This window comes from Tyto alba, unplaced genomic scaffold (assembly GCF_018691265.1).
Source record: "Tyto alba isolate M040663 unplaced genomic scaffold, T.alba_DEE_v4.0 Super-Scaffold_19, whole genome shotgun sequence".
Lineage (NCBI taxonomy): Eukaryota > Metazoa > Chordata > Aves > Strigiformes > Tytonidae > Tyto > Tyto alba.
Genome location: NW_024881281.1, coordinates 4,227,360 through 4,238,421, shown reverse-complemented (window position 1 = coordinate 4,238,421; position 11,062 = coordinate 4,227,360). Strand labels below are relative to the sequence as shown.

Sequence of the window (11,062 nt, the reverse complement as noted above, 5' to 3'; positions counted from 1 at the left end):
CCCGGGGATTTTTGCCTGTCTGTGCCTGTCCCAGACCGGGGCGAAGGTGCAGCGACACCTCCCTGCGTGGGGAGGGGGCCGAGGCGCCGCTGCCCCCGCTCCAGCTGTGCCATTTCATGTCTGGTTTCCTCACTGGAGCTTTGGTTGCACGGATACCATTGGAGGTTACCAGTCGGGCTGCTCACCGGCGCTGAAGGCTGGTGGAGGCTGTTTCCCTTGGGACACCAGGATGGTGGCAGCTCTCCACACCCACTGTGCCCTCCGTCATCGCGCCGCCTCGGCCGGGACTGCTGCGGTGAAATTAAAAAGCTGCTGCTGGTCCTTGTGTGTTACACCGGCTGCTCCTGGCTACAGCAGCGTGTGACGGGGCACGGGCAGGTACTGCACTTCCCTGCTGCTCGGCCCAAATACGCACAAGTATGGCCCAAAGTGAGCTGCCCTCCTCGACACACACACACATATATATATAGCCCTCTACACCAATACAAATATACAGTTATACACATATTATATATACATATATACTTACACACATATGTGCATATAGGCATGTATATGTGCAAGTTATGAACAGACACAAACATATAGTTAGTTAACTTTTTGAAGAAAAAGGTTTGGCATGTCTGCACCGTTTTTACTCGCTGACAAAGTGCAGGAGCAGCAGCAGGGACAGGCACCAGAGCAGGTGAGGGACACGTTTACAGGGGAAGGCAGGTGGGAAGCACAAGGAAAAAAATAAATATATTTCCTCAATCAAATGATGCAATATTCAGTCATCAGATATTTTTTTTTTTAAGTCACTCTTTATGCCCTCTGGAATAAAGAGCTCATTATCAAAAGGGGGTGGGGGGTGGGAGGACAAACCTTTCAGAGTGAAAAAAAGCTTAAGGTATCTTAGTGCAAAGCTCCTCTGAGGTGCATCAGGCCCTCCTGCTTTGTAACAAGGCTTTGCTCTTGGGGAGGGTCACCTGCACCAGCTGGACCACTGCTGGTGCTCCAGAAGACCGACACACTCCAACAGCTCACAGGGACCCCAGGGCCCCCCCAGGCCCCGTGGGGCACGTACCTGTCAGTGCTGATGGCAGCGTTGGGGTCTCCGCCTTGACTGTGAATGGTTTGGTCATCGTGGTTTCCATCAGGTACAAGAAACTTCGGTCACTCCTGACCTGTATCTGGAGAACTTGGCCATGGCCATCCTGCTGGTGACCCTCTGTGGCAGCTCCATCAGCTTCAACAACATGAGTGTCTTCTTGGTGTTCAGCAAACAGCTGTGTGAGCTGCAGGGCTCCATGGTCTGCCTGACAGGTAAGGACACAAACCTCAAGACCTGTCTTGGTCTTTGGTTGGTGCTGTTGTGTTCAGCAAAGAAGCTTTGGGGAATGTTTCATCAGCTTGCTACATCTCCTAAAACTCATATCCTTCAGCTGTTCTTTGGTGCAGGGAAGGGTCATGTAGATGGCTGGCTGTGCCAGGTCACCACATGCTTTTGTCTTGGTCTTCATGGGGTGGGAAATGTCACTTGGGCACATCAGGAGTCCTCACTCTGGATGTGCTGTGTGGGTGCTGGCTGCTGTGTCAGCACACGGATGGTTATGTGCACCAGAAACGTGAACCACTACACAAAACCTTGTGCTGAGGACACTCCAGTGGAGAAACTGTGGTTGTAACCGCCCTGTGTCACAGACACCCCATTGCCAACTTGATTTTTAAGGGCCAAATATCTTCACAGCTATCCCTGCCATAAGAAAAACATCTGACTTCTTGTTACAGCAATATTTACTTCAGCAGCTCTTAATCATCGTCTGCCACGTCCCAGCGTGGGTAGCAGAGCCTGTTCCTAATTTGCAAGCCCTCCTCCTCTCCCCAGGTATCGTGGGGCTGTGGTCTCTGGCCATCCTGGCCTCTGAGTGGTATGTTGTGGTCTGCAGACCCCGGGAGACTTTCGGTTCCAGCACCAGCACGCTGCCGGCAGCTACACCTTCACATGGAGCAGGTCACTGCTCTGGACAAGCCCCCAACTCCTGGGCTGGAGCAGTTATGTTCTCAAAGGTAGGGGAGATGTGCTTCAGACTCCACAGCATCACCTTCTTGCACATTGCTTTCAAGCACAGGGTAATCGGAGAGTGTCTATACTGCTATTTAAAACGTTAACACTTCCTGCTTGCTCAGTCAATAATCCTCTCTCAGAGGTTGCTCTTCAGAAGTTACCCACTGCTTGACAGGCTGCAGCCGTCCTTACACACCTGATGGACACGGGAGCTGCGAGCTGCTCTGGCTGCCAGAGCACACCGAGCAGCGCCCAGCACACACCTTGTCCAAATCTGCTTATGTAGAGGCTTAGCATAATGCTGCACGCCACAACAAATCACCCTCCTACATCGACCAGCCAAAAACCACCGTGGCTGATCTCCCGGTCACTGGGGATGGATGACAAGAGGCGCTTGGGCAGCATGGCTAAGGGAAGGCAGAACCGGCGTTTGCTGTTTTGGAGCCCATGATTGCTTCAGGCCCATGAGACCCCGGCCAAGCCCATGATTGCCTCAGTCTTGCTTCGAAATTTCTTTGTTCCAGGTCTCAGAACCTTTTGCAGACTCTACTGGAACACCAGTGGGTGTAGCAACAGTAGCTCCATCTTGGCCTTGTTTGTCACCTTCATGCTGCCCCTCAGCCTGATTCTCTTCTACACCAACCTGCTGATGACTCTGCAAGTGGTAAGTACGGTGAGTCCAGGTGAGTTAATGGCTTTCTGCCCACAAAACTGCAGGCGAGGCACATCTCCAACGGGATGAGGAGCCACACGGCAGGTTTTAGTGACAGTTGGTGGAGCTGACATTGCCTGGCACGGATGCCAGGGCACCTAAGGGATGGAAATGCTTTGGAAGCTGTTAACAGGCATCTCTCTCTCTTCAAAACTCCACGGCGGCAGGAATCAGACACGGTGCAGCAGGAGGTCACGCGATGGTGAATGCGATGGCCTTCCTCATCTGCTGGCTGCCCTACACCACGTTTGCAAGGGTGGTGGCCACCAACAAAGCCATTGCCCTCCCACCAGCTCTCACACCCCTGCCCTCCTACGTCTCTAAGACCACCACAGTTTACAACCCAACCGTCTACATCATCAACAAAACAAGTGAGAGAAAGCCATTAGCTAACAAAACCACAGCTTCACTGGGGCTTCTGGAGAACAACTTAATGACCTCATAAAACATGGAGGAAACCCCTATCTGGACACATAGACATAGGCTTGATCCAGGAGTTGCTGTATAAGCAGCAAGGTTTTGGGGGAATAAATCGGAGAGGGAGTAGCCTCCGAGTCCAAACTCATTTTCAGCATCTGTGATTTTATGGGGTCAGGCAACTTAATTTATATCACAGGCTGCTCACTGAACACACAAAGCAAACAGAAATTAAACATTTATCGTCAATAAACTGCCAGGGTCTGTAAAGAGTTGGGCTGGGAATTAATACAGATCTCACCTAAAATACAAGGGGCTGAGAAGCATCCACCCTGTAGCCTTTGCCTCTAAGTCTCAAGGTGGCTGCCAGCTTTCTGCCACGACACTTAACCTGCCATTTCCCTGCCCAGTTTCAGAGCTGCCTGCTGAAAACGGTGTCCTGTGGTCAACACCCTGGGGGGCAGAAAAAACAGCCCCAGCTGCCCCCGGCCCCTGCACAGGCACTGCTGCAGATGGGCTGTGGAATAAGGTGGCACCATCTCGCCGTGCCTAACTGCTGCCACATCCTGCCTGCACTGTCAGCTTCGGGATCCGCCAGTCCCCCCAGCCTCTTGCAACAGGAGCACAGAGAAGGGCCCAGTGCTGTAGCTGCTCCCCACACCCAGGAGGTGGGTGGCTCTTGGAGGCTAGAGAGGTCCCCAGCTGCCCTCATGGCGCTCCCCAGAAAGACATGACATAGTCTTCTTGCAGGAGAGGAGCCAGCTCATCACAGGATAAACTGCAAACTTTTATTTCACTCTCCTAAGGAAACACCCCTCCCTTCCAGCCCCTCACCTCAGGGAATCAGGGGTCTCTTAAGAACAAAGAAAATAAGAGCAGTTTTTCCTCAATACAAAACATCCCCAGTGGCTGCTTGGTCCCAGAGTCAGGCTGAACCCGGCCAGGCTGTGACACCACCTCCAAGTGGTCCCTAGGACTGAGCTGCATGTTTGCCATCCCTAGAGAGACCACGTCCTGTTTGCACCACCCAATCTCACAGTGAAGTTCAAGGTCATGCTGTAAAACTTGCAAAAATCCAGCAGGTATGCTTAAGAGCAGACTGCTTCAATAAACACTGACATGTTTACATGCATCTGTCTTACCAGCTGATAAAAGGTGCAACAGAAAACACTTCACCTCCTGCTACCACAGCTGGCCCCACTTCTCTTGTGGCAAGCGTCATACATGTCCTCATAACAGATAGCAAGAAAAAAAATACAGCTCAGAGACACAAAGCTGTATTTTTTATTTATATTTAAGGTAATAAAGAAACAGCCAGGTTGGAACAGGCCCTGTGGATCCTGAGGAAAAGGCACAGCAGAGCCACTGCTGTCCGAACTGCCAGGACATTCATAGAAAGCAAAAGATGCCAAAGCCTCTAAGAAAAAAATAGGACAAAAAATCCTCCATGGGGTTCCACAGCCACACACCTGATCTTGAACCTCAAAACAAAATGTTTATCTACAACAGCTGCAATTACACATCTGGACTGCAATGCAGATTATGTGATTTAGGAGGCTACGGATAAGGCTTCTAATCACAAGACTTAGGCAATACCACAGACAGCAATCCCCTGAGACTGTTTTAGCATTTTTAAAGATAGAGGAATTTGATACCAGCAGCCCATCTGCCTTCATAGCTAATTCTTGCGAATTTTGATTCTGAACACTTAAACTGCTTTCTAAATGAGACTGAACCGTAGTCACAAGATTTAAAGGTTCCTTCTCCCCTCTGCAGTTCGTTTCTATCACACATCATCAACAGGGATGATCCCAAAACACACCCCAGTCCTCTTCTCCAACCATCCACAGCCTCTGCAATTGCAGCAAGCCCACAAAGGAGCTGGAGGGAAACAATGCTGGAAGTTGTTCCTCACCTCACTAAATGGCCTCACTAGCACGCAGCCCACAGCCCAACAACAGGCAGTCAGAAAGGCAATTTGAACTGGCACAGATTAGGGTGAGATGTGGGAGACCGAAAGGGTTTTTCTGAGATTCTCTGTTCCGAGACAAAAACACCACAAAAATCCCCAAACCAAGACCAGTACAATGACAGGTCCAAGTGAGCTGCTTACAGAACAAACATTTGCTTTTTTTCTCACTTGTCTTCACTCAGAGTTATGGCAGGGTCCTGCCAGCACCTCCAGAGACACACGTGCAGCAAGTACAGGCAGTGCGGCGTCCCCGGCGCAGGGGGACGGGACCCCCAGCCTCACCCCTAGCCCTGTGCCGCCGCCTCCCTCGCCCTGCAACCGCTCACACGCCAGGGGCTCCGAGAGGAATTAGTGCTCAGTAGCACTATTTTAATTTAATTAATTGGCCTTTCATTCTCTGGGAAGCTGAGAAGCAGCATTAGATGGGCCCCCTCTGATCTTCTCTGCTGTCTTTCGCGGGTCCTTGTTTAATTGTTCCTGTTAATTACAGCTTTTGTGTCTATGCTCTAATGTTATTAGGATGATTTACATTCGTGTTAAACTGAAATCTGGAAAAGTACAAGCAGCTGAAAAACTGAAAACGGCTGCATTTTGGTCTCAATTAGGAAAGCAGACAGGCTATGGGACTATTTGAAAGGCTTTACCAACAGCAATAAAAATTCTCCACATTAAGATTGAAAAAAAGATAGGGAAATGGTTCACAGTCCGCTCACCATTTGGTCTGACAGATAAAATGGAAAAAGAAATCCAAGACACTAAGGAGATTTCAAATGTTGCAAACCAAAGTGATTCATAATTGCATGCATGTAAAAATGCATGTGTGCTTGCTTCACTCTACCACATTTTAATTACTTTTTATTTAAATGAGCAAGTCTATGAAACATAACAAAACATTACCCAAAGCGAGCAGGAATGACCCTCAGCTACTTGTCAGTTATGGGTCACAAGCCACTATGAACAAAAACACACAATAAATTTGCAATTTAACTTTTACATCCATTTGTCCCATTTGTCATTACCCCCTGTTCTTTGAAACAGGCAGTAATGTAACACAACGCTTTGCATAGCCCCAGGCCGATGTAAAATAGGATCTTGTTCCAGCAGCTTGTATGGAGAATATAAAGTTCCTCTGCCTGCAGCAAGGATACAGAACTTACACACAGAGAAAGCCACGTACCTGCAGTTGATATGAGCCTGGGTTAAAAAATATTAAAACTCTTACCTGGACAGAATCGTGTAATGCACAAAAGTGAGCCCCGTTTCCCATGTGCTGGCACTGCTGTCAACCCAAGGTGCAGAACTCAAACTGCAGCCTCCCTGCTGCTGGTGCTTCTGCTCTAGCTCTAGCACTACCGTGACATGAATAAACAGATGAAAGATTTTTTTTTTTTTTTTTTTTGATCTCTTCTGAAGGTAGTCTGCCAGTTAGAAGCATCTTCCCTGGAGTAGCTCTATTGGTATCTAGCTGTATACATAGTCTGACAATGGGAAACACTGTTAACAACAAGTAAAAAACAATCCCAAAACCAGAAATGAACCCCCAAATAGAACCTCCAAAACCAGAAGAACCACATAGCAGCACAATAACCTTGGAAACTTTTATTAGTATTGTTAAACGAAATTAATTAACTGTTACAGATATGTAGCATTTCCCTAGATGAACAGGAATGAAAAAGCAACATGTGGTACACCCAGCTGCAAGAAAACAGCTAAAATCCAGTGTCTGTCAAAAAGGGACAAGGACCATCTTCACACCTCCTGCACATGAACAGTATTTATCACAAGAAAAGTTAAATATGAAGTTGCTGCGTTCCTCAAAATCCTGATCCAAAGCTCAATTATATCCAGGGAATTGGCTTTTTGGATGAGGCCTACCAAAAGTGTGGTTTAATTAAACAACAAGTATTTTCATAATACTGACCAGATTTCCTCATATTCTTTTCTAATGCTGGCAGAAAATGTATTGCTGCACTTGCAATCTCTGGAGAACACTGCCTTTTTCTCATTAGTTTTTTGCACAGCAATTAATCCTCTTAATCAGTCAAATCAGTTCAACACTAAATCACAAAAGCACTAAGAAAAGAGAAAACAAGAAATTACCTTGTTAAATTTAATGAGCAAGGAAAAACATACACTGTGTGTGCTGTAACAGTGCTCCACATTCCAGCATGGAAAAATGTAAGTGCCTGAGCAGTAACAGGAGCCCACAGAATGACAATCATTATGTCTCTTAACACTGAAAACCGTGTAATGCAACAGAGCGAGAAATTCTTTTGCTTATGAAAGTGTGTGTGCACAGAAAAAAACCCCACCATATAGCCAGCTTCATAAGGATGTTACATTCAGAAAACAGTTCAGTTCTGTGGTATTATTGATACTGCCTCTACATGCAACGATGGCGTAAAACCAGTACAGACTGTGTTACAAAGTAGAGCTTTAGATTTTCTTCTGTACTTGCTGCTGCAGTTAAAGGGAGTTGGAGCTTTACAGTTGTTTATGTGGCCAAAAAGGGTTGCAATTCACAGGGTGTATACTGTACAAGCAGCAGTAAGCAGGTGATGTATTAGAACTTACTATCCATTTTAATCATGGAGGAGAGCTCTGATCCAAAACAATTATCCTGTAGGGGAAAAAAACTAAAAGTTACACTTTTTTTTTTTTTTTTTTCTTATACCAAATTACAAGTTGAATAAGATGTCATATTGCCCCCTTCATCTCCTCAGTGTGAAAAACAAGAATGTACCTCATGCAGCCAGCAAATACACAAATTTCTACCAAAAGCCCAATTTAATTCACAGAGAGCCTCACCTGAATGGTGAAGATGAAAACAGCTGTTCTCTTAAGTGGGATTTCTGATCTTCAGGACACATGTCTAAAAAACATGTAAATTCAGCTCTAACCAAGAACATATACAGAAAAGAAAGCTCGAGTTTTGACAGCACATAGCAGCATGCTCAATCAAGCTCTGCTGATCTCTTTGCTAGGTCCATTAAGTGTCACTTGTAACCAAAAAACAGCCTCAGCTCTGTCGCTACTGGGTGCACTACACAGGACCCTCTTTGTGATCAGAAAATCATTCTGTTTTCAAAACCTGAAGCCCAATCCCTATCAGCTCAGTTCTGCTGGAAGTCTGACAGAAAATAGAGTCATACAAGTTAATGAGCAAATAACAAGCACAACGATGTTACTTCCACATCTCTAGGTTTAAAAATAGCCATCAACATTTCCAAAAGGAACTAGTGACCTGGGACATTTCAAATTTTGGGTGCCTAACTCGAAAGCAAAACCTGTGTTGTAGAGCTGACTGCTGTAGAAGTGTTAAATGCCCTCAACACTGAAGATCAGCCTCCTTTAGGCCATCTTGTGCTACATACTGAAAAATCAAATGGTCTCTCTGAAAACAAAAGGCTACCTCCTTTTTCTTTCCAGAAAAAATGCCAGTTGTTTCATATTTTTTGCACAGCACTAAATGCACATTAACTTAATGCAGGTATGTCAGCCTGTAACAAGAAACATCTTTAACTGAGAAATGTTGAAAATGGCAACCTTATACTTTAGCTGTAGGATACCAGTCAGCTTTGACAATTCCTAATGGAGATTTGGACTTACAGAACAGAGGAGACACTTTTATTTTATCTTGTGTCTCCTTCCTTACTTCTAGTTTCTATTAAAGGAAAGCCAGGGGAGAAGAGAATGGAACAGATGTTTAAGGGATCTGATGGCATTAGCACACACATCACAGGCATGTACCAAACCACACTGATGGTAACTGAAGCCCTTACAGTGAAGCATTTGGGTGCCCAAGCCAGGGAAGTTAAGCACTGAACAGGACACAGGTACAGAATATCAGATACAGTCTTGCAGTGCTTTCCAGTCAGTAGAGGAAACCACCCTCTCACTATGAGAGACACATTCTGTAACTCCAGCAAACCGTCCATCATGCTGTCAGTCTCAACTGCCCCAAAAAATTAGAAAATTTTCAAGTGTCTCTGGAGAGCTTAAGTCTAGAGCAGCTTCCTCTCTTTTAAAAGCACAGGGTAGAAAAAGGACCCAGGTGGGGGAAATAAAAAAAAGAGGCAAAAAACCTAGCCCGTGCAAGCTCAACAAATTCAGTGCTAACAATGTAATAAATGCAATACTGCCCAGCACAGCATCCAGTAGTGTTACAGACCAAGAGGATCTTCTGAACTCCCTGCACAGCTTTGTGGCGCTCTGCCTCTGGCCCCGGCTCCACCTTCCTCTATTCCCTTCTTCCTTCCAACACCTTCTGGTTCTTGAAGGCTTGCAGCCCTTGAATGACAGAGTTTTGTGCATCATCCCCATTTTGTTATTTTCTTTTAGACAGGATGAATACAGACTACTGAAATACAGAGCCTCTGGAGATAACAGATGCCTTTTTATTTTTACCCTGACCTATAATGGGCATCTGCCCTCTCCAACCACCAAACAAACTGCCTCTCCCCTCCAAGACTACAGACATGCTTTAGTTTTACATCCATAAGCAGACTCCACTGATTCTTTACATAACAGCATTAGGTAAATGCAGCCTGACTACATGTGTGAATGAGCTTTGGATCAGCCATTTATGAACATGGCAGTATATATACTGCAAGAATCTCTCTGCCCTGTTGGCAAGATCCTCCTGGTTATCATGAATTTGCCTTCTGTGTTCAATTAAAAAAAAAAAAAATCCCAATGCCAAACACAACAGTATCTTGTGTTCCTTGGTAATATATGTTAGGAATGGCTTATGAGTAGTCACTGGCATTTACTGTGGAGTGGTTCAGAGTTACTAGGCTCTGATCTTTAGTTCTATGAGGAAAGAAGCTATCTGGGCTATAAATCTTTTCCTTAAAGTGATGTATATATGACTTCTGCCATTTTCTTAATTTCTTCCTATATTGCCGTGACACTATAACCGTTTTCCCAAACTCTTCTTTAAAGTCTTTTCTAAAAGGCTTTCATGATTCTGTTCTCTTAATGTACATTCTTCTCCAACACCATTCTGTCAAATCATCTCTGATTTCTGTGAAGACTATGCACTGCCTTCCAAGCCTATTGAAATATTTGCTTTCCACCTACAGGAAATTATATTAACAAAACGTTCTTTTCCCTCTCAGTTTAGTATGGAGAGTTCAGATCGATGTCTCCAGGCAAGTTCCCTGACACACTACTCTCTAAGGAGTAACAACCCATTTTCTGAAAAGTCCTGCATAGGTCTGTACACAGAACATAAGCAAAATAGACTTATGAACAAAGTATCAACTATCAGCTAACCCAAGAGTGTGTCCCTGAGGTGGTTCTTGGATCTCCTCATCTCCAGGAACTGCATGCAGCATTCTTTCTAAAATATCATCAAGAGTAGAGTGAGCCCTGTCAAATAAAAGATTTAAGATGGATGCTGGCAAGTTAAATACTACACATTTTGAAAGAAAACAGTCATAATTATCAGGGTTCTTAAAGCTGGCTTACAGTAAGCCCTGAATCTTGCTAAAATATGCTGGAACCACTACTCTAAAGCTCTGTAACTCAAAGCCAAACATGCCTTTGTTCATACCTTTCTGTTTCCTCTGTTAGATTAAACGACTCCTTAGTCCATAAACTATGATTGCTCTTCTTATTTCTCTCAGGTTCTTTTTCTGACTCTCCGTTTTCCACTTTAATTTGATCGGGAACTATTCACATAAACAAAATTATTTTAATATCAAAGGTATGAAGGAAGATAATAAAGAAATTAAAATACGTTTTTGCTCACTGTACTTGAGGAACTTCCAGTTGCCCACTTCTCAATTATTCTTTCCGCAGTCATCTGATTTTCTACCCGTTAAGCAAATTCACATTACCTACAAAGGTGGCCAGTAGCAAGACCTAGATAAATATTTTACTATAGCACATTTTTAGATTCACAGGACTG

General features: G+C 45.1%; 2 protein-coding genes across 2 annotated transcripts in view; one reads left to right on the top strand and one right to left on the bottom strand.

Moving 5' to 3' along the window:
- The first annotated feature begins 619 nt into the window (after positions 1-619).
- LOC104367715 (pinopsin-like) lies at positions 620-3,729 on the top strand. Its single transcript, XM_033004896.2, is given in 10 exon segments — positions 620-685; positions 1,001-1,076; positions 1,079-1,165; positions 1,168-1,305; positions 1,868-1,930; positions 1,933-2,049; positions 2,572-2,730; positions 2,927-3,125; positions 3,580-3,629; positions 3,632-3,729. Coding segments are annotated over 10 exon segments (1,053 nt in total).
- A 3,003-nt stretch (positions 3,730-6,732) lies between these two features.
- TEX14 (testis expressed 14, intercellular bridge forming factor) overlaps positions 6,733-11,062 on the bottom strand; it is a 32,693-nt gene continuing 28,363 nt past the window's right edge. Inside the window, exons 28-32 of the mRNA XM_033004714.2 lie at positions 10,706-10,823; positions 10,426-10,521; positions 9,320-9,438; positions 7,957-8,020; positions 6,733-7,768 (exon numbers count right to left, since the gene is read on the bottom strand). Coding sequence (XP_032860605.2) covers positions 7,735-7,768; positions 7,957-8,020; positions 9,320-9,438; positions 10,426-10,521; positions 10,706-10,823 — 431 coding nt within the window. The 3' untranslated portion in view covers positions 6,733-7,734. The remainder of the gene's footprint in view (positions 7,769-7,956; positions 8,021-9,319; positions 9,439-10,425; positions 10,522-10,705; positions 10,824-11,062) is intronic.